Raw genomic sequence first — 23,898 nt, forward strand, 5'->3', positions numbered from 1 at the left:
ATAAATTTTAAGAATAGGATATGGACAGCATATGTAGTGCAGACATGCTCACCTTCTTCTCTTGTTCCCTTGTGATACTGTGAACTCCTGAAAGCCAAGAAAATGTATCAGAAACATTTTTTTTCATGTCTTTTTAAACAAGGTTACATATATAATGTATTCCTTATTCAATAAACATCACCTACAATACTGTATGACTGATTCAACTCTTTAACAGTATTACTGTAGTGTAGGAAACAATATATTATCCCTTACTGTGAAAACAGTGGTTACTTAATGAAATAGGTAAGAATATGCATTGAGTGGTAGCACTTTGCAACCTGATAATGTCTTAAAGGATATATGCATAAGGGATAGGTAAAAATGATGGGCTTAAAGAGAACCAATCACAATAGGGCATTCATAGTTCTCAAAATCTTTCCTCTTGAATTGATATAATAGGGCAGATTACTTGACTTTGTTTATTTGTATTCTCTCCCTATCACAACATAAGTGTTATGCTGTAAGCTTGTCCTGTCTTCTGCCTGTGCTCAGGGCTGCTAAAAGACACAGTCATGACCACAATGGTGCCATGAGGATATCCTGAAAGAAACCTAAAGCCTTTGTTAATGGACAGTTTTATCCTCCTTCAGCAGCCGATACAGAGTGCCAGCTGGTAGCCCCAAGCTCAGACAGCTAAACCCCCCCATGATGGCTTCAAAGTTACACCAAACTATGCCTGAAGCCTAAAGCTGCACTACTATAACAACCTAAAACAGAACGCCATGAAAATGTTCCCCGCTGTTATCTTCAGCAGGCAATACTGCATTTTTCTGCATCCAAAATGCACAGAAAGTAGGCCATGTGGTTGTTAATGTTATAGTTCACATCAGTGCTTCCAGTTCCAGTGTGTTCCGGTTGCAGAAAAAAAATGTAGTACATGCTGCATTTTTTGTGCTCAGAACTGTACTGGAACACGGTAAAATGCATAAAAAACGCACTGGAACGCACCAAATCGGACCAAACATTAACTGGAACGCACATGTCCCTATTTAAATTGAAGAAAAAGAGAGGGGAAAAAATTAAGTGGAATGCATAAAAAAATGCGCCAAAAATGTGCATGCAAAAACGCACCAGTGCGCATCTGGACTGTGCTTCTATAGTGTGAACCGGCCCTGAGCCCATTATGCAGCTTAGAACAAAGGATATGTGATCTCTTATTAAAAAAATATACATCTTATATAATTTTTTTTTATATACTGTATCTATACACAAATGTTTTGCCTTGCATTTCTGTTTGAAACTAAATGGGTTGTTTTACAAGTTGTTTACATACACTTTAAGAGGTAGGTAATGACCGGTTCAGCAGTGAAAGGGTGCCTAAGCTAGTGTGAGACTCATTTAGGGTTGATTTACTAAACCTGGAGAGTGCAAAATCTGGTGCAATTCTGCATAGAAACCAATCAGCTTCCAGGTTTTATTGTCAGAACTTAAGCTGAAATTAGAAGCTGATTGGCTACCATGTACATCTGCACTAAAGTTTGCACATTCCAGTTTCAGTAAATCAACCCCAATACCAGATGGGTGTTAACCCACAAAAGGGAATAAGAGACTACCCATGCGGTGTTCTCCATTCCTAGGAGAGTTGTTCTGTAGGTGTGCAGGCCTCATGGACAGGCCCTGAGACCAGGCTGTAGACCATCATCTGATGATCTACATTCTGATGGGACACATTCTAGTACAGAGAGATTGAGAGTCCAACAGACAGAGGGCCTGTACAGACAAGGTGGGCAACTCAACAGCCAGGAGGCTAAAGTATTATGTTGTTCTGTGTCAGTGTGATGCTGATGAGCCCCTGCATGTGAATCCTTTGTGTAAATAAAAAGGGCCAAAATGGGCCTAAAGATGAAAACTGGTGACTGGACTGGGTCCTTTAACCCCTTGACGCCGACGGTACACAAATATGCGGCCTCACGGAACTGGGCTTTTTTCCGTGGGGCCGCATATTTGCTTACCTGTCTTTGCGCTGGAAGTGCACTGCTCGGTGCGCTCCCAGCACAGAGACCGCGTTGTCACTGAGAGCCCCGGGTCATGTGATCGCTGTGATAGCCTCTGATTGGCTATCACAGTGATCAGTCACTGTGCAGCCCGGCCCCCTTGTTTTTTCTCGCTCTATGAATGGAGAAGAGAGATACATTGTATCTCTCTAATTCCTGACATAGAGAGATAAAAAAAATGTTTGTAAAGACAAAAAAAAAAAAAAAAAAGATAAATAAATATTAAAAAATAAAAGAAAAAATAAAGAAAAATACCTAGATCAAGGTTTGATCTAGTTCAGTGCCAGGGTTAGCGTTTGGGTCAACGTCAGGGTCAAAGGTCAGGATTTTAAAAAAATTTGGTACCAGTATCAGCGTTAATGTCAGTGTGCACTATTGTTTCTGGGCTGTACTACGGGTACAAACAACAAATAACATACACATATATTGTATCGCTGCGATCGTCAAGAGCTGGAGAATATATTTTGCGTTGTTCTATGGAGTTAGGTTATGGTCGTAACAAGAAACACACAGCTAAATAAAAAAAAATGATTTTGTTTTACTATTTTGGGCCAGTTTTCCTTTGATAATAAAAAAAAAAAAAAAAATCAGGAGATATCCATTACCATTTACCACCAAATGAAAGCCCAATTTGTCCTGAAAAAACAAGGTATAATCCACCTGGATGTACAAAGTAGTTGTGATGATATGTACGGTTTTACTAACACATGTCAACATTGCAGAATTGTGCTTAGGCATTTAGATTTGTTTTACCCTTAGGCGTGAAGGGGTTAAAGAGTAACTCCACTTCTGTTGTGAAAAAAACATTCCCCACTGGGTGATCCATGTACATTGCAAGGATTTTATCAAACTTTGCTGCAGATTCCTACCTTTTGTTTTCTGAGAGAAATAGCTGTTTGTCTGTATCCATGTGCAAAATGAATGTGATTAGGAGTGAATTTTTAATTAGCAATCAGCTGCTGCACTTGCAGGGCTCTAATGAGGAAAGTGGCCTCCGTTTAGACATGATTTTTATTTGTAAGTATCTCATGAAAAATCGCTGTTGCAGGGAATGCCCAACATATGAACTGTATTTTAGTGCAGACCTCTGGGAAAATCAATAAGCCAATCACAAAAGCAGGAAATTACATTTCTGAGGGGTGTTCTCTACATACTCTGTACAGAATGCCCCCCAGGATGCCATATTGAATTGCATTTTACAGAAAATGACAATGCTGCAAATTGAAAAGGAAAGGTAATTTTTAATAACTTTAAACTACAACTTGAGTCGCAATTGTATACACTATATGGCTTTTTTTTTCTCCCCATGAAGTAGACTTACCCATTAAGCCAGGGGAAGGCAATCTTAGAGAGGTGGAGATCTACCTGAACAACATGGGATAAATCAAAGATCACCGGGCACAGGGTCCTACAAGTTTTACAGGGTGTATCACTTATGCTGCGGCTGCAACTTGTGTACACCTCTGGTCACTTAAAGAGAAAAAAAAAGGGTGTGGTGGTAAACACACAAAAACACAGCTCAACTATGGGGTTTTACTGCCCCCCAAAACCGCAAATGTAAATGAGCCCTCACTGTTGTGAGCCCTCTAGAAGGCTTCTTTCACAATGATGCACCTGAGGCATTCCTGCGGGTTAGCTTTTCTTTGCCTTAGACTCCTATTATATCCTGCGGATTTGGTGCGCTTTCTGAAATCACATCAAATCTGTTGCGTTCAGGAGGTTGTCCTGGCCGCTTGCCAAGCCTCCTGTTGGGGATTGGCCAGGATCATCTAAGAGTACAGACCAGCCACTCCTCAGATCCACCCATTGCTTCTAAACTCCAAAGTTCTAGAACAGGGGGAAATTCCAGAGGGCTAGTCTGCAGATCCTCTTAAATCTGAGCACAGTTTGACCCTGCTAGCTATTGCACCCAGGCTGCTACTCAGCCCTGCTGACTAACAATTGAGCTAGAGCTCCCCCTAGATAACTGATTTTTTTTTTTTTAAAACCCCATACTTCTCTTTTAAAATGTATATGCATGGATTATTTGTGAATACATTATATAGAGGCGTAGTCATTTATAAACCCCATTACAGCATGCCATTAACTTCTGAATGCCATATATCTCCCTGGGGGATGCATGCTAGGTACAAAGACATGTAGTCAAGATAGCAGGCTACCACATTAATGTATATGGACCAAAAAGTTTGCATTCTGACCAAAAAGCCATCATAAGCAGGGGTGTATTTACTACAAGGCAAACAAGGCATTTGCCTACGGCAGCATTTTTCAGGGGGGCAGCACCGCCCCCCCCCCCCCCAAAGGAAGGGATGGAAGAAGGGACACGCAGCATATACACCAGGTGGGATCTGAGAGGGGCTGCTTGATGGCGTATACAGAGCCCGACTCCTGTTCCTGGGGATGTCCAGAGCTGTGAACGTGAGTGTCTTCTCCCTCGCAGGGTCGGCGGTGAGTGTTGCCAGTGTATGGAGGGTGGTGTAGTGGAAGGCTCTCTTGGGTGGGGGTCTAAGGTGTTTTTGGTTAATGTTAGGCTCTCTTTGTGGGGGAGGGGGTGCTGCTCACTGTCAGGGTCTCTCCATGGGGGGGAGGCAATTTTTGTGTGTTGCCTAGGACAGCAGGACACCTAAATACACCACTAGTCATAAGCGAGTATAATTTGATAGGATATAATATTGACACATATACAGTACATGTATAATATAAAAGTATAACTAAAGGCAAATTCTTTTTAAGTTTTAGATAATGTAGAGAGGGATTAGAACACCTGTGAGGTTTTTTCTACCTCTAAACGCCCCTCAATATTATCCTATGTGTTCATGTACACACAGGCATTTAGAAAAGTTTACAGACAGGAAAAACCCACTGCCGGTGCGTCCAGGAGCAACAGCATTTTGTCAGAAAAACCACTTGATGCTCCTAAATGCATTTAAATGCTCATTAATGCTAGGCATGTTTAGGGCTTGAGCATTAATTCATTTCAATGGCCAGAATAGATTATTATCCTAGCCAATTAAATGAACGCCCAAGTGCTTGACATGCCTAAATGAATTACACACATTTACAAGCATCAGCCAAAACACATTGACAAGTAACCCCTATACAGCCTTAATGTGGGGGGTGCACATTTTTGTGTACGCATCAAAAAAAACACAGCCACAACAGCAGAAATGTTGCATTACTCAGGTGACTGTATACAGTGTGCTTACCCAGGATCTTCACCAGCAGGGAGTGTGGATAGGCCTGGAAGTGCTGAATGTACTTTGGCAGGATATGTAGCAGAAAGTGAACCTCTCGCTTACTCTGTGTCTTAAGGAAGAATCGCTTGTCATTTCTAAAAACAAAGCACAAGCACAAAAGGAGTTAAAGCGTACGTAAAGGATGTTTTTGTTGTTGTTTTGGATATAGTGTGGAAGGGTTAGAACCTCAGTGAGGTGTTATTTACGGTTGTATCCTCGCTGGAGGAATTCATCCTCTCTGTTTGTCCTGCAGACCATTGTGCCCGAGGAAATCCAAAATTTTAGAGCTCTCACTATAGCCGGAGGTTTGGGGAAATCATCCAGTGTAGGCAAATGTTTCAGTGACAGCTAAGATGGAAGTTTCTCTCAATTAGAGCATTGCCTCTCATTTCCTGGGTCTCTAGGACAGGAAGTGGAGAACAATTTGCTCAGGGTGCACAGACAGAAAAAAAATAACCCAACAGAAGTTTTAACCTTTTTCTGCTCTATTCAAAGCTAAATCAAAAAATCTAAAAAGACTTTAAGAGGCTTCAACACTTTTTCTATCAACCTTCATTGTTTATTAAAAAAATTTTTAATAAAGAGTTTAAGGGAAAGAAGTGGAATGTTATGCAATGGTCAAGTCAATCACCTGACTTAAATCCGATTGAGCATGCATTTCACTTGCTGAAGACAAAACTGAAGGGAAAATGCTCCAAGAACAAGCAGGAACTGAGGACAGTTGCAGTAGAGGCCTGGCAGAGCATCACCAGGGATGAAACCCAGCGTCTGGTGATGTCTATGCGTTCCAGACTTCAGGCTGTAATTGACTGCAAAGGATTTGCAACCAAGTATTAAAAAGTGAAAGTTTGATTTATGATTAGTATTCTGTCCCATTACTTTTGGTCCCTTAAGAAGTGGGAGGCACATATGCAAACTGTTGTAATTCCTACACCGTTCACCTGATTTGGATGTAAATACCCTCAAATTAAAGCTGACAGTCTGCAGTTAAAGCACATCTTGTTTGTTTCATTTCAAATCCATTGTGGTGGTGTATAGAGCCAAAAATGTTAGAATTGTGTCGATGTCCAAATATTTATGGACCTGACTGTATATTCTGTGTATCTAAGAAAGAATCCAGGCCTTTTTTAAAGCAATCCACTGAGCTGGCCAGAACCAACTCTCAAGGGAGTCTATTCCACCTTTTCACATCTAGACACATCTGTTCTACCCATACCTTATCCTGGAGTCACAAGGACAGGAAGTAAGAAAAAAATCTCTTAAATGGGGTCACTGATAAAAATAAACAGCCGACAAAAAATGTTAACTTTTTTTCACTTTATAACAAATAAAGATTGACTACAGTTCAGCTTGAAAAAAATGCATATTCCTAATCTATTCTTTTATACAGTTAAAGGACAGCCATGTTAGCAGTGAAAGGTTCTATTAAGAAATCCTTTAAACTCACGTCAGAAAGAAGTCTGCTTTACTCTTGGAGTTACTAATGAACTGCAGGTAGAGGCCGCAGGCTGACAGAGAGCGCTGGTAACCTTCCTCAGACATCCCGAGAGACTGGCGGAAATGCTGGAACACCGAACCTGCGTACGTTCTCATCATGTAACCCTGTTGTTGCAGGATTGGAGATTTGAGACAAATATTAAATAGTTTATACACCAACTCTATTCAAAGGTTTTTATTAGACTTGGGCAGAGTATGAAAAGGTTACAGTCTGTAGGAGCTTTTATGACTGGAGTTGGGCTTTAAAGTGAATCTGACCTGGCCTAAAATTACTTTGAGATGGTGGTAGTGCTGAAATGCAGGACCTACATTTACCTATGTTAGCCTTCAGTTGGATACCTGTGTCATTCCTTAGTTCCTAGGCTCAGCTCAACATGAAGCATCACCTTCTATCCAAATCAACATAGAGCCACTTCAACCTTCGAATGCCAGAATGTCAACGGGCTCTGGAATTTGACAGTAGAATGAGAGAGTTGGGCTTATTGTCAAAAGTGGGCTAGCTCGAGTACGGCTCATGATTCAAACAGGCTCCACAGGAACACAGGGTATGACTAAAAGATTAAAATGATTATCTCCAGGCTATACAAGGTTCCTGCACTTTAGCTCTATTGTTAACTTCAAAATGTTTTAGGCCACTAATCTGGCCTTTCCACTTAGAACTAACTCATAATGAGTAAAAGATAACCTATATACACAACAGTAATGCGTAAATTACCATGGATCCCACTAAATTGAACAGTATAAAGGTATCTGGGATTCAATGGAATATGAAAAAAAGCAAACAATGTTCTTTATTGAACAATTAAACTAAAAGCTAGACATACAATAAACATTTCTAGCTTTTAGTCATTTTGCACAAAAAAGAACATTGGGGATTTTTTTATCTTCCATTGGGTCTCCGATCTCTTTTTTTTACAGCATATCATGGTGGAACAACTACGCCTTAAGATTTCATGAATGTCATACTTACCCCATCACATGTACTGTATCTATTTCAAATGTTACCCAGCATGCATACTTGTAGGCAGGGGGTTAATCTCCTGCAATTGTAGACAAGCCCCAGGAATGTAAAGGGGGATTGCACCACAGTACTGTATATATACTATGACCAACCTCCTTCTGGTGAGGGTTAAGGAATGTAGAGAACACACCTATATGGTTGGCCCCAAAATATTATTAGAGCAGAGGACCCAGCTGAGAACTTTTACTAGAACGTCTATTGAGAACTTTACCTGGAAAGGCTGAGCAGTACCTACTAGTTAACAGTAAGAATTGATATAGGTTGCGGAAAGAGAATTGGAGAGGAAGTTAACAATGTTCGGTGTTGTTGACTCTATTTCAACATTTTGGTAAAGCATCAGAAAAAGCTACTGGTGTGGACAATTGTTTATTTTAAAGAAGTCTATAAAGTGTACTCAGAAGAGGGCCTTAGGTCTGGAGTGTGTGAGTAACCAAAATGGCGGAATTCCTCCATATTTCAGGTGTTTGTAGCCCATTACGTTACTGTTGCAGGAATATGGTGGGAGGTGCCCTCAGCTAGCATGACCATTGTTGGAGGCAAATCAGGGCTCTGGTCACATATTGTCTATTGCTGCATTTCTCAACCAGGGTTCCAAGGAACCCTAGAGTTTCTTTAGAGGTCTCTAGGGATTCCTTGAGCAATGAGACATTTCTGGCTCTCAGATAAGCTACCAAGGACTCAAATTTTCTTTCTGTATGAAGAGCATAATTCCCACTGGCCAACAATGGAAGAAGCAATCTTCACATTGATCACTGCACTAATGTACCGTGAACTGTAGATAAACTGAAAAAATTATTGATAGGGGTGGCCTGAGACCTTAAAGTTATTTCAAGGGTTCCTCCATGTTGAAAATGTTGATATTATATAATATTGCTTAAAACTTCAGATATGAATGTTCCAATGTTTTATGACCCTGATCTCAATAAATATTTATTGAACACAAAAAATGTTTAGGCCAGATCAGGTTTACTTTAAAGCCCAGCTCTCCATTATCTACCCAAAACTTACATATCTGAATTGGCTGACCTTTCTTAATAAAAACTGTAATAACTAACTGTGATCAGAGTATATTACTGCTCTTTATACAAATGAATAAATTGCTCAGTTACGATAGCACCAGATAGTGGTTATAACAAATCTTACCTCATGTCCCTGTGTTAGTTTAGCACTGTAATCTTCATCTGTAACTTGGGGCTATAATAATAAAGACCAAATTCAAATAAGACTTTTACTCCTTTGTGCAAATTGTGTTCCTGCAAACTTACAACAGCTACATTCTGTGTCATTTGTATTGATGGAATGTACCATCCAGTGCACAGCAAAGTACTAATCCAATCAATCTGCGTGGGAATATGTATATGTACAGGTTGAGGCAACGATTACTAGTAATAGCACCAGATGTAAAAAAACAAGACAGGGCAGAGAGCACAGGAAGATATCAGCTCACTGTATTTCTGGCAGGGCCAACAGGTTTTTATTTACTTAATAAAATGATATGCTTGAGTAAAACTGATTACATAACAGGACCAAATAGAGGGAGTTCTTTGTTAGGGATTCACACACATTTCAATATTAACACTTAATCTAACCCTCACACTTACCACAACCCTTAAAATAAACCCTTACCCTAATTTATTATGTAAGCCTAATTTATTATGTAATTTTTAAAACATATTTGGAAAGAGAAAGGAAAGGCTTAAAACCCCCATTGGCTTCTTTCATGCTGTGTCCTATAGGGGAGATTTCCCTTCATTTCCTGTAGACACAACAGGAAGTGAGAATATATCTCTTCAAATTGAAGGCCCATTTAGTCAGTGAACAGGTGTAAATACTGGAGTATTGGGGGAGATTTACTAAAACTGGAGCGTGCTAAATCTGGTGCAGCTCTGTATAGAAACCAATCAGCTTCCAGGTTTTATTGTCAAAGCTTAACTGAACAAGCTGAAGTTAGAAACTGATTGGCTACCATGCACAACTGCACCAGAATCTCGGTGCTCCAGTTTTAGTAAATCCTCTCCACTCATTCTTATGTCTGGTCCTGATGACAACTCTAAAATGTCAGATTTCAGATTACTTTCTGCCCAGTTACAACCAGTTACAACCACCACCTAACAGAGGTTCTAACCCTTCCTCTCTCGATTTTAAACTAGAAACATTTTTTTGACTGCACATGCACCTTAACCCCTTAACCCCTTAAAGTTTAACAATAGACTTACCTCTCCTGCCCCTTGGTGCTCCTCATTCCCCGGAACTCTTTGCACCATTACTGAGTGATTGCCGTCTCCCTATAATGTCCTACACTCACAGTCTGTCCTCAGTCTTCTGGGTTACCTAACTCTGGGCATCATTCAATTCAGAAGACTGATGAAAAAGAGTACTGTGGGGGACAGTGAATTTTTACAATTTTTTCACCTGGAGTTGGGATTTAACCCCTGACACGAACGCTAAGCTTTCCCTATCTTGTGAGGAAGATTTACTAAAACTGGAGAGTGCATAATCTGGTGCAGCTCTGCATAGAAACCAATCAGCTTTTAGATTGTCAAAGCTTAATTGAACAAGCTTAAGTTAGAAGCTAATTGGCTACCATGCACAGCTGCACCAGATTCTGGGTGCTACAATTTTAGTAAATCTCCCCCTTAATGTCTAATGCCAACAGCACAGGGATCAATTTGATCCTTCAATAAATAATCTTTTCAAAATTCGGATTGAATATAGTAATTATTAATTTTTAATGACTACTATTTCAATTGATTTCCACTGATCTTTCGGGATCAAATCAAAGATGAAAGCAATTAGGTTGGAAAATTGTGCTAGTTGTAAAAGTGGAACAAAAGGCAGGAATCTATGCTTCAGCGATCCAACGCCCACAAGGTCCCTCGCTGGCGTTAGCATCTGCTCCCTGGCTTCTTTCGCATGCGCAGCCCTGTGTACATTCTGCAGAGGATTGCAATTGCAAACAGGCAGGTGAGTTTATCTGATTGCAGGAGACATTGCATGTTTCTTCTGCAATAAAGAGCTTATCTGTTAGTATGCTGTTGTTTTTTTTCGTTCCGTTTTAAGAAGACCAAATCTCAAATGATCGATTTAAAGTGGTTGTAAACCTCAGACATGAAATATGAACAAAGCATATTCTTATCTAATGTGCACTTGTCTCAATCCAGAGCACTAAGTGTCATTTCTGTCTACCGCCATGTTCCTCTGCTATCTGCATGGTTACTTCTGACTAGTTTTCCTGACACCAAGAGATAAAAAGGTGACAGGGGAGGGAACACCAGCACACAATCTGTGCTCTGTGAAGGGGGCTGTGTGTCCCTTCCCTCCAGTCAGCTCTCACTGAGCTCTGTATTTTTAGCTCCCCTTCCCCTGCTTTCTGACAGCTCAGACAAGCTGTATAAATTCTGGATGAAGAGAAGACTTCAGATAAACAAGTACAACGCACATGTAGGAAGATTTATTTCATCTCTATATCACCTGAGGCTAGTCACTTCACTGGGTATATGTGAGGGTTTATAATGACTTTAACCACTTCCCGTCCGGCCCATGTACATAAACGGCCGGACGGGAGCAGTGCAGGAACGGGTGGTCGTTTATAAACGTTCTCCCGCTTCCCTGCCTGTGTGCGCTCCCTGGGAACACTGATCGCTGTACTTGAACTCTGTGTGAGGTCCCGATCATGCGATCACTGATTGGCCAATCAGTGATCACATGAATAGTAGTAAGCAAGATGTCACTTCTGATATCATTGCTTACTACTAGTGAAATCTGTGAATGATCACAGAGGTCACATGGTACAAGGCTATTCACAACAGCATTGTACCATGGGACAAGCTGTGACCAATCACAGCTCTCACAGTATTTCTCAATGGCTGCAAGAATGCAGACAGAGAGAAGGAGAAATGATTGCTTTTACAGCTATGGTGATAGTATGTTAAAAAAAAAACAAATAATAATATAAAAAATAAAATAAAAATGTAAAAAAGAAAATGTGAAAAATTTTGGTTATAAACTAATTTGGGTTATTTTTTTTTTTTTTTACTAAAAAGATAGCTGAATACATCTTGGCCAAGATTTATGAAGAAAGATTATTTGCAAAATTTTATAAGAAAAAAAAACACTGTTTTCAAAATGTTTGGACTTTTTCATTTATATAGCAAAAAAATAAAAATCCCAGTGGTGAATAAATACCACCAAAATTATCTGTCTCAAAAAAAATTCATATGGGTGCAGTGTTGCATGACCGCGCAATTGTCATTCAAAGTGTGTTAGCATTGAAAGCTGAAAATTGGCCTGGGCAGGAAGGGGGTGAAAGTGTCCAGAATTGAAGTGGTTAAACCTTATTTACTTTTTCCAATAAACATTTGTCACTGAAAATTACTAGAATGATCCAGGCGAAAGTATGTTTGATAAGGATTTGCTAAGAATGTGCTGGATTCCTTCACTTGCATTTCACAGCCAAGCATTACTGGTTAATGGGAGTGAACAAACAAGGTGGACAGGTTAGGATTGGCCTATCTTTATAAGTGGACTCCACAGTGACAAACACACTCGTCTTACCTGTATATCACTCTGGGTGACATCCTGAATGGCATCTCTGAGCCCTTCTTTAAGGTCACAGGTCAAAGCATAGAACTCATGCTCTTTGTCAATTTCAAAAAGTCCGAGGAGTTTCCACCGCTGCCTAAGTTTCCAAAAGAGCCGCCGCCTCCTGGAACTGCCGCGGGATTCCCCCTAAAAGACACAGTTTATTATTATTATTTATAGCTCTCATTTGCTCTGCAGATCTTTACAGCATGAAATACAATAGACACTGGAAAACATACAGATATCACTGGACATAAACGTACAAAGGCCTTGCCCATTAGCACTTACAATCCAGTGCTGAACAGGAAATTATACAAAGGGTTTATATAAAATCTCCTTATTCAAAATCTTCAGGGAAAGGGCCTGCTACAGACAAGGGGAAGGTAGTGAATTACAGATTAAAAATGTAGATTAACGCACAGCAATTCAGAATGAACATGATTAAAACTGTCTGTGTTGTTCTAGCAGGAAAGCTAGATTAAAAAAATAAAAAAGGGACAGATGATATCAGAGGCACACAGGAGACAGATGGATAATGATTAGGAGCGGAGCTGAATATTGCTACTACCGCAGAGTTCTCCATAAAAGGAAGACAATGAATGAACCAGGGAGGCAGATACAATGGGTCCGGGCACAGTCCTGCACGGTCAGAACATTTGTAAGTGGGTGTGATGCTGAGCATGTGAGTGGTGGGTCATCAGCCCTTTACACACAACAATCACATCTGATGTACCCAGAGCACAGCAAAGCATCAGAACAGCGACAACATTGAGGACAAAGAACCAGGCTGGTCAACACAGCAACTACACAACTGATAATAAAGTGTAGAGAACAAGGAAAAAGAAGCAAGAGAGAAGAGAAGAGGGTGAAGGGACAGAGAGCGAGAGAGACAGAGAGAGAGAGAGAAAAGAGGAGAGAGAGAGAGAGAGAGAGAGAGAGGAGAGAGAGAGCGGAGAGAGAAGAGAGAAGGGAGAAAGAGCAGAAGAAAAGAGAACAGAGTGGAGAGAGAGCATAGAAAAAGAGAACAGAGAGAGAGAAAGAAGAGGGGAGGGAGAGAGAAGAAAGTATAGAGAGCGGAGAGACAGCATAGGAAAGAGAGGAGAGAAAGAGAGAGAGCCTAAGAAGATAGAGCAGAGAGAGACAGAAAAGAGTAAAGAGAGGAGAGACAGCATAGGAAAAGAGAACAGAGAAAGAGGAGAGGTAGGGATGGAGAGAGAAGAGAGCAAAGAGAGAAGAGGAGAGGAAGGGAGAGAGAACAGAAGAGAGAAAGTGAGCAGAGAGAGAGCAGAGAGAGAGCAGAGAGAGAGAGAAGAGACGAGAGACAGCATAGGAAAAGAGAGCTGAGAGAGAGAGCGAAAAGAGGAGAGGGAGGGAGAGAAAAAAGCGAGAGCGGAGGAAGATGAGAGAAAATAAGAAAAGGAAACAGAGAGAAAGAATAGGAGAGAGAATAGAGTGGAGAGAGATCATAGGAAGATAGAACAAAGAGAAAGAAGAGGAGTGAGAGGGAGAGAAAGGAGAGAGTGGAGAAAGAGGAGAGAGAGCATAGGAAAAGAGAGCAGAGAGAGAAAAGGGGGGTGGGGAAGGGGGAAAGAGAGAGAGAGAAGAGAGAGTGAGCATTAGAAGACAGAGCAGAGAGAGGAGAGACAGAGACATAAGATAGAGAAGATAGAGTTGAGAGAGAGGTGAGAGCGCATAGGAAAAGAGAGCAGAGAGAGAGAGAGAGAGAGGAGAGAGAGTGAGAAGATGGGAGAGGGGGATAGAGAAGGGAGAGGAGAGAAAGAGCATGAGAAGAGAAAGTGAGAAAAGGAGAGAGCAGAGATAGATGACAGAGAGAAGGGAGATATAATGAGAAGATACAGTGGATGGAGAGATTGAAAAGAGGAGTGAAAGGGAGACAGAGAGAAGGGGGAGAGCAAGAGAGAAAGAGTCGAGAAAGAGAGAAAGAAGAGGGGTGATAAGGAGAAAGAATAGAACACGCATGAGAAGAGAAAACATGGAGAGGGGGAGAGAAGAGGACTGAAAAGGGGGAGAGAGAGAGAAGGGACAGAGCATCAGAAGAGAGAGAGAAGAGAGAGAAGGGACAGCATGAAAAGGCAGAGTGGGGAGAGAGAATAGGGGAGAATGGGGGAGGGGCAGACAAGAGAGAGAGAAGGGAGAAAGCAAGAAAAGAGAGACAGAAAAGACAGAGGAGGTAAGAGGACAAAGAGGAGAGAGGTAAGAGGAGAGAGAAAAAAAAAAGGAGTGGAGAGATAGGATAGAGAAAACAGAGAGAAGAGGGTCAAGAGGAAAATAAGAGGCAATGGGGGAGAGAAATAGAAAGTCAAGAGAGAGATAGATGGACTTATTTAAAGTCCAATTGAACTTTCAGTTTAAAAACAGCTAAATACTTTCCAGGTGCACAGAAACAAAACATGTTCAAAGTCTTAGGACCGGTTCACACCATAGAAACACAGTCCAGATGCGTTTCCACATGGGCATTTTTTACACGTTTTTGGTGCATTACGGCGCGTTTTTGTGTGTTTTTGACGCATTCCAGTGCTTTTTTCATGCGTTATGTGCAGGAGAAATGCAGCCTGTTCTACTTTTTTTCTCCATCCAGAATGCACTGGAACTGCAAGCACTGATGTGAACTATGACATTGACAACCATATAACCTATTTTCTGTGTGTTTTGGATACAGAAAAAAGCAACTGAAACGCACGTAGTGTGAACTGGCCCTTACAGTTCTGTAGAAAGTAGCCAGTAGAGAAAGCCAGCACCCACCCGGTTGAGCTAGAGACATCTTTCGTCAAGCCTGTAAACATGGTTTGCAGGAAAGAAAACGGCTTGATTCCCCCCATCAACACAGTTAGTGTTGATAGGGAAATCCCTCCCGCGGTGCTATTGTATTCTGCTGGTGGGGAGCCTTCCCTGTCAACAAAACACAATGCTAAAGCCGCTGTCAGTGATTGAATTGAAAAAAATCTGACAGACTGGTCCTGCTGAAATCAATGGATTGACTTCTGTATAACCAGCCTGATTGATAACTACTGTAGATCAAACCTCGGCTGGTCCCTGCTGAACCGGCTGAGATTCGATCTATCTATACCCTGTTTAAGCTGAGATCAGGAAATCATTAAGGCCCCTGTCAGATCTTTTTTTTTATTCTTGCTTTTTCCCACCTGGAAGATTTGCCCTTCTATTTTGTCCAAAACTCAAACAGAAAGTGACAGGAAATCTCTACAGTAAAAGGAACCCTCTCTTAGATAGCTGTCAGCAGAACAAGTGTCCCTATCAGAAAATTACCCCTCCAATTCTGTTCTAGTGAAAACTCAAAATTTAGGATTTCCTGTTGCCTTTAGTCCCATCCTGCTGTACTTTACCCACAACTAAATAAAAAAAAAAAAGTTTACAGATACTTTAATAAGTAATATTTGATAGGTACCCGGAGCAATCAGTACATATTCAGACGATTAGAGTTGGCAGAGAAATGAAAGCTGGTTTTGGATTGGTTGCTACAGGTCTCCAAAACCATAGATCTTTATCTTTTGTAATTACAGTGGTTTTAAAGGCAAACATTTTTCTACCTTAATGCATTCTCTGCATTAAAGTGGTTGTAAAGGTTTTTTTTTTTTTAAAGAAAAGAGGGTATACGTACCTGCTCTGTGCAATGGTATTGCACAGAGAGGTCCTCCACCTCTTCTTCTGTGGTCCCCAGCCGGCACTCTCTGCTCCTCCTCACCTGTGTGTGAGCCATTGATTCCTGCTGCTTTCAGTCAAATCCTGTGAGGAGTGAGTGTGGCTGAGCCACGCTATGTTTGTCTATGGATGCACACAGCCTGGCTCGGTAGCTTGCCCGCACAAGTGTCCCCATAGCAGCCAGTTGCTATGCGGGCACTTGGAGAATACGAGGAGGGGACAGTGCCAGCGGGGGACTTCAGAACAGAAGGTAAGGGACCAGACTGCCCTGTGCAATACCATTACACAGAGCTTACAAGTATAATATGTTTATTGTTTTAAGAAAAAAAACAAAAACAAAATAACTTTTACAGCCACTTCAAAGGAAATCTTTACTGAGAGAACTATGAAAGCTGATATAGCTAGCCTTCTAAAAATTCTAAATGCCTGGATTTCTCTGGAATTAGAACATTTTGAGTTATTTACCCAGAACAAGTATCCAAGATGTGAATTCAATGACTCACTGAGCCAGACAACCGTAATTTTTCCAAAGGGAGGTCAGCGGCATACATTTCTCTCAGTACTGGTTGTAGTTTCCATTACTTGAACCCAACACACCATTAAATCACATGACTATAGAAAGACTAGCTGAATCATTACTATGCTGCCCTTTGCATGCTGCTCTGTTAGCAAAGCCCCGAGAAGATGCTGCACTTGGCTCATAGACATTAGAAGATAGTGGGGTTGATTTACTAAAACTGAAGAGTGCAAAATCTGGTGCACCTTTGCACAGGAACCAATCAGCTTCCAAGTTTTATTGTCATAGCTTAACTGAAGCTGAAGTTAGAAGCTGATTGGCTATAATGCACAGCTACACCAGTTTTTGCACTCTCCAGTTTTAGTAAATCAGCCCCAGTCTCTTTTTTGGACAGTTAGGGCAACAATCCAATTTCTATGGGCAGGGCATTTTGGGGATAGCAATCAGGCCAATACTAAAACCTTGCCAGATTGTTATTGGTGTTCCTAGCTGCTGAAGTGTTTCTTCTCCATTCCCCCTAAATAGAAGCATTCATGTGACTATTTTATGGGGGAAAAAAGAGGCCAAGAAGACATCATGAAATCATGAAGGCATGTTTAGCTGTTCTCCAATGGTGGCCATACATGCTTCCATAAATGTTCGACTTCCTTTCCTCCAACAGGAATAATCGATCTATGATCTACAATCCATTCAGTTGATATTACACACTTGGCAAAGTAGATTCCAATCAATAGTTAAGATACAAACATAACTTACAGTCAGAGGCTATTGATTGCATTTCTGTTTCCACCCTGTAATCTCATAAACATAAACATGGGCAGCACAGTGGCTAAATGGTTAGCACTTCCGTCTGGCAGTAATAGGGTCGTTGGTTGGAATCGCAGCCACGGCATCTCCTGCCTGGAGTTTGCATGTTCTCCCTGTGCCTGCGTGGGTTTCCTCCGGTTACTCCGGTTTCCTCCCACACTCCAAAGAAATGCTGGTAGGTTAATTGGATCCTGTCTAAATTGGCCCTAGTATGTGTATGTATGAATGAATGTGAGTTAGGGACCGTAGATTGTATGCCCCTTGAGGGTTAGGGACTGATGTGAATGTACAATATATATGTAGAGCGCTGCGTAAATTGATGGCGCTATAAGTATCTGTAATAAATAAATTAAAATAAATGATCACATTTATGAACAAAGCAATTCAGTGCTATTGACTATGCAATTGATGGATAATATTCCGCTGTGGCTTATCGACTTAGTTTGATTGGATTATATCAAACTTGAGTCTAGATTGATCAGAAGAGAAGTTACTATATCTATTCCATTGTTTGTGCACATCGATTAGATAAAAAAAACTAAGGCGTGGCCACCATATTGTGTATGGCCAGCTTTACCTCTGTACCTGATCAATAAATGACCTCCAAGTAATTGTGTAGTGGGCTTACACAACAGAAAAGGAAAACAATGTAAATTAAAGTCTCCAAGAGGTGCTTGTACCTTTACTCCCCTTCCTCAGTGTGCTTGAGCTCCAACTTTGGAGCCTGAAGTCTACATTTACATACTGAGCACCTGTAAGAGGAATAAAGCAATGTGCAGGCAAATAAAAGGGCCTTCAAGCTTCAACTCCAGGCATATAAAAGGACACACATTAATGTATCTCTGTATGTATGAAAATGTGTATCTTTAACTACAGTTGTGACCAAAATTATTCAACCCCCACTGAAATTGAGTGTTTTGGCCAGTTTGACATTGCTTTTGATCATTCAGTCATCTTGCTTACATTTACATTAAAGAGGCACTTGTAGGTCAGACAAATATAACATAACAGTTATAATGAAATAACCACAAATGTCTTTTCTGTGCTCACAGCATTATCAGTTTTATTCAACCCCCAAGTGACATTCAATCTTAGTACTTAGTACAGCATCCTTTTACAGTTATAACAGCTTTTAAACGTGAAGCATAGCTTGACACAAGTGTCTTGCAGCGATCTACGGGTATCTTCGCCCATTCTTCATGGGCAAAGGCCTCCAGTTCAGTCACATTCTTAGGCTTGCGCACTGCAACTGCTTTCTTTAAGTCCCACCAGAGGTTCTCAATCGGATTTAAGTCTGGTGACTGCGATGGCCACTCCAAAATGTTCCAGCCTTTCCTCTGCAACCATGCTCTAGTGGACTTGGAGGTATGCTTGGGATCATTGTCCTGTTGAAAGGTCCAACGTCTCCCAAGCCTCAGGTGTGTGACGGACTGCATCACGTTTCCATCCAATATCTCCTGGTACTGAAGAGAATTCATGGTACCTTGCACACGCTGAAGCTTCCCTGTACCTGCAGAAGCAAAACAGCCCCAAAGCATGATTGACCCTCCACCATGCTTCACAGTAGGCAAGGTGTTCTTTTCATCATAGGCCTTGTTCTTCCTCCTCCAAACATAGCGTTGATCCATGGGCCCAAACAGTTCTAATTTTGTTTCATCAGTCCACAGAACACTATCCCACAACTTTTGTGGTTTGTCCACATGGCTTTTGGCATACTGCAGTCGACTCTTCTTATTCTTTGGAGACAGCAAGGGGGTACGCCTGGGAGTTCTGGCACGGAGGCCTTCATTACGCAGTGTGCGTCTTATTGTCTGGGCTGAAACTTCTGTACCCACATCTGACAAATCTTTTCTCAGTTCCTCAGCAGTCACACGGGGACTTCTCTCCACTCTACGCTTCAGGTAGCGCACAGCAGTCGAAGTCAGCATCTTCTTTCTGCCACGACCAGGTAGCGTTTCAACAGTGCCCTTTGCCTTGAATTTGCGAATGATGCTTCCTAAGGTGTCTCTTGGTATGTTTAACATCTTTGCAATCTTCTTATAGCCATTGCCCTTCCTGTGAAGAGAAATCACCTCTTCTCTTGTCTTCCTGGACCATTCTCTTGCCTTCACCATGTTTGTAACCACACCAGTAAATGTCTAGAAGGAGCTGAGTATCACAGTCATTTTAAAGCTGCCTAATTGGTGCTTATTATGCTTGATTGCTGCTCGGTGACATCCACAGGTGTTTTCAATACCTGATGGAAAGCACCTGTATGAACCTCTGTTCTTCAGAGTGGTAGTCTTTAAGGGGTTGAATAATTGTGGCAATGAAGAAACCACATAAGAACCATTTACTACTGTATTACATAAACAATTGATGTCATTTTAGTTGCATTTGGGTAGTTACAACGTCCTTGTAGGATTTGATTCTGAATACAATTCCAAATGTACACTATAGTCCCTAAACCCCTTTACAGCATTGGGGGTTGAATAATTTTGGTCACAACTGTATAAGCAGTGTAAGTACCTGAATTTGACTTATCAACCTCTACCAGTTCTTGTACAGCAAAGCTCACACTGAAGGAGGGAGAAGTAGCACAAGGAGCCAATTAGATTGGAATAGGAAAGAGAGCATAGAGCCAAGCGGTTTTCTGTGATTAAGTGCGCCTATGCTAACAAGGAACATGCTGATAGCAAGAGAAAGCAGAGTGAGAGAGATGAACTCCTCACTCTTCTACTTCTTCTTTCACTGCCCATTCAAGGGCTGGCAGCAGGACAAAGCCTGTAAGCGTTACCTAACTATAGTAGATTAAAATCAGGTCATCTGCTGCCCTGCCAGACAGGGCTGTACTGTGTGATGGACCTTGTAGATCTCAGAACTGGATGATGGACAGAAATAGCAATTCTTTTTCGGGTAAAACGCCTTGCTTGTCTTGAGCTCAGCTTTAATTGTTCTCATCTTTTTGTTTCCTAACCCTTTGTGGACTGCTGTATACACACACACACACATATATATATATATATATATATATATATATATACACACACATACACACACACATTATATATACCGGTATATATATCACACACACACACACACATTACACACGGCAGCTTGGATGTGGTTCTTATTCTGTGTTGCCACATATATGCATTGCTGTATTGTGTTTGATCACCATGACTATGCTGCCACTGACAGCTCCAGGTCACAAAAGGACAATGGAAGCCAGTGTGACGGGCTGCCAATCAAATGATCATTCTGACAGCCAATCACATTGATCACATGATTGGGAGGCCCATGAAATGCCTTACCTTGGTTCAGGCATCAACATTTCTTTTAGCTTCGAAGTTACATATATAGTTAGTCTGGCTGAAAAAAGACAAAAGTCCATCCAGTTCAACCATAAAAAAAAAAAAAAGTTATAATCCTATGTGCACAGTAGATCCAGAGGAAGGCAAAAAAACCCAGCAAAGCATGATCCAATTTGCCCCTGCAGGGAAAAAAATTCCTTCCTGATCCCCTGAGATGTAATCGGATATTCCCTGGATCAACTTTACCTATAAATGTTAGTATCCAGTTATATTCTGTGTATCTAAGAAAGAATCCAGGCCTTTTTTAAAGCAATCCACTGAGCTGGCCAGAACCAACTCTTGAGGGAGTCTATTCCACATTTATGGTGTTAAATGTGCCTTCCAAGTTAATCCTAATACAGTTACATTGCACTGACAGAAATACATTGCGGACCTCCTGAAAAGACTAGTTCCCTGGCTATCTGGCTTACCTTGACTATCTCAAAACAAGCTGTTCCTCTGAGTGACTGGCCCAGAGAACTGAAGCCAGTTGATCAGCATTACAGCAAGACAGCTGACATTTTCTGAAAGACAACAGCAATGGCATTCCTTTATGCTAGTTTCCTATCCCACACAAAACACAAATTCCTGCCTGGCTTAGCCCTATTCTAACTCTCACAATTTTCTTCCCTCCCTTGTTTATTGATCCTGCCATATGGCCGTACTTCCACATAGGCTACTTCCCAATAAATCTACTTAGTATACATCCCTACTGCCCCCATTTCTAGACTGTGGTCCCTACCATGGTTCCCCATTTGACCTCAAAGGTAAAAACTGGGATGCCAGGCATTATTTCAACGCTCTTGGATTGACACCACGGTCACCTGTTCTCACTTTCACATTATACAGGATGACCTGAGACAAATGGAGAGTTTGTTTCTACTCACCTATCTACAGTATACATGTGTGTTGATTGACTACTATCTCAACCGCCACCTGTATGGTGGTTCTTTAAGTCCACTATTATATCTTATGTTCATTGTACTATTACCTGATGCGATTTCTAAAATAAAAAATGCACATGTGTAAAGCAAGAATATTGCAAATGACCAAATGAACTGTGTTCATAGATTAGTATCGCTGCCACTTTTGTCCCATGGAGAAATGAGGATGGACACGGGACCGGGTAAGGGGGTTTCTTACCTTCTGGGTGACCACACTCTGGACTGAGTCACGTCTTCCTTCCTCTTCCATTCTTAGAATTGTCCCAATGCTCAGCACCCACGTGCCCTCATGTTGTGCTTGGTCATGGAGAGTTTCAATGACTACTTCTTCCAAGTGTCACAATCTCATGCGCCTTTCTACACCTCCTTGCAAGCTTCAGATAGAATTCCCCTGTTCACATGTATACCTTTTGATTGCCACAAACAGCATTCAAACTAGATGATCTCCCTTCTACTCCCGGTCCTTCTCTCTGTCCCCTGATCCTCCCTTCTCTCCTGCTCTGCACATTCTGATACACTAACTGGACAGTTTAACTGCCAGGCCTCGTCCACACACCGGTGACAGGGGACACCGAGCTAAGGGCCTGTGTGCTGCCCCCTTCTCTACAATCATAAAAAATAATCCCTGTATGAAATGGCCTCAGGGTGCTGCACACTCACTGAAGCACCTGCTCCTGTAGCTCTGCATTCATCTCTGACAGACTCCCCACCCTGGGCTGTAGAATAGACTGTTCCATTAAAATCACTGCAGTACAGGGGATGACACACGCGCACGCACACTAGCCCGCTGACAATTTGAAGTGAGGGTGGAAATGTCAGCACACATTGATTAGCAGGAGCCAGCTGACATGAAAAGACAGAAGTAGGCTCTTTTTTTTTCCTGAAAGAGGAGTTGTATTGTAAATCATAAGCCTCATGGAGCGTAGCAAAGGGAAATTAGCGTTCAGCCCTTCAGATCAGAAATAACTTATGACATTCAGTGTTCTGTGTCTCATGTGCTCCTGACAGCGGTCTTCTCTATGGGGGCCATAGAAAAAACCTGGGGGAAGATCTAAGCTTTCTTTGCTTTGTCTACAACTAAAAAGAATAAAACTGTCTGGAGTTAGGGCCAGTTCACTCTGGAACACGCGTGTACCTGTGTGTTCCCACGCCTTCCGATTGTGACAGCCCATGTATGTGAATAGGTTGAAAAATGCACAAAAAGTAATGCAAAAGTAATGCAACCATAACTTTTGCAAATCGCACCAAACCAAACTGCATGATACTGTGGTACCAGGGGCGGACTGTCCATTCGAGCACTCGGGCACTGCCCGAGGGCCCGGGGTCAGTAGGGGGCCCCATGAAATGCCCCTGGTACCTTTTGTATAGGCTTTTTTGAGTGTGGGCAAGGGCACAGGGGCCCCATAATCCCCTATTGCCCGGGGGCCCCATGAGTTGGTAGTCTGCCCGTGTGGTACCATGCGGTTTGGTGGCCACAAATGCACTGCATTTGTGAGATGTATTTGGGGTGCCATGAACAATTAATTGGCACTTGCTGGTGTCTTGCAAGAGCAAAGTGTTCATGAGCAGTGCGGCAAATGCACACAAAACGTGCATTTCCTCCACTGCGTATTGCTGTGAATGGTCTCTTACACTTTCAGAGCCCTTTTTTGTTGAAGTATTACATGCATTACCATTCATTCTAAATGGCACCGCAACACATCTTGCCAACAGAGGTATGTCAAAGCACAGCATTCATTGTGCTGCCAGAAATGGTACCTTTTTTCGGCAGCCCTAATGCATCACAATGGTGTGGATGGGCCCCAAGACTCCATTTACACCAATTGCCCTGAAATGCATTGATCAATGCATGCCAACATATATAAATTGTGGTAGCACATTGGCTAAATGGTTAGCACTTCAGCCTGGCAGTACTAGGGTCGTTGTTTCGAATCCCAACCACGGCACTACCTGCTTGGAGTTTGCATGATCTCCCTGTGCCTGCGTGGGTTTCCTTCGGGTACTCCAGTTTCCTCCCACACTTCAAAAACATGCTGGTAGGTTAATTGGATCCTGTCTAAATTGGCCCTAGTATATGTATGAATGAATGTGAGTTAGGGACCTTAGATTGTACGCCCCCTGAGGGTTAGGGACTGATGAATGTACAATATATATGTAGAGCGCTGCGTAAATTGACGGCTCTATATACACTGACCCGATGATCAATGCAGACAAGCTTTATGGGGATGCTGACTTCATTTTCCAGCAGG

At 41.7% G+C, this 23,898-nt stretch overlaps 1 protein-coding gene across 1 annotated transcript in view; it reads right to left on the reverse strand.

The window, feature by feature from the left end:
- Window positions 1-22,396, reverse strand: part of PIP5KL1 (phosphatidylinositol-4-phosphate 5-kinase like 1) — a 42,326-nt gene extending 19,930 nt beyond the window's left edge. The window contains exons 1-6 of the mRNA XM_089692926.1: window positions 21,849-22,396; window positions 12,345-12,518; window positions 8,934-8,984; window positions 6,720-6,874; window positions 5,243-5,367; window positions 53-87 (exon numbers count right to left, since the gene is read on the reverse strand). Of these exons, the coding sequence (XP_089549052.1) occupies window positions 53-87; window positions 5,243-5,367; window positions 6,720-6,874; window positions 8,934-8,984; window positions 12,345-12,518; window positions 21,849-21,899 (591 nt within the window). The 5' untranslated portion in view covers window positions 21,900-22,396. The remainder of the gene's footprint in view (window positions 1-52; window positions 88-5,242; window positions 5,368-6,719; window positions 6,875-8,933; window positions 8,985-12,344; window positions 12,519-21,848) is intronic.
- Window positions 22,397-23,898: the final 1,502 nt, after the last annotated feature.

Source organism: Staurois parvus, unplaced genomic scaffold (assembly GCF_062004578.1).
Source record: "Staurois parvus isolate SC_StPar_1 unplaced genomic scaffold, SC_StPar_1.0 ptg000608l, whole genome shotgun sequence".
Lineage (NCBI taxonomy): Eukaryota > Metazoa > Chordata > Amphibia > Anura > Ranidae > Staurois > Staurois parvus.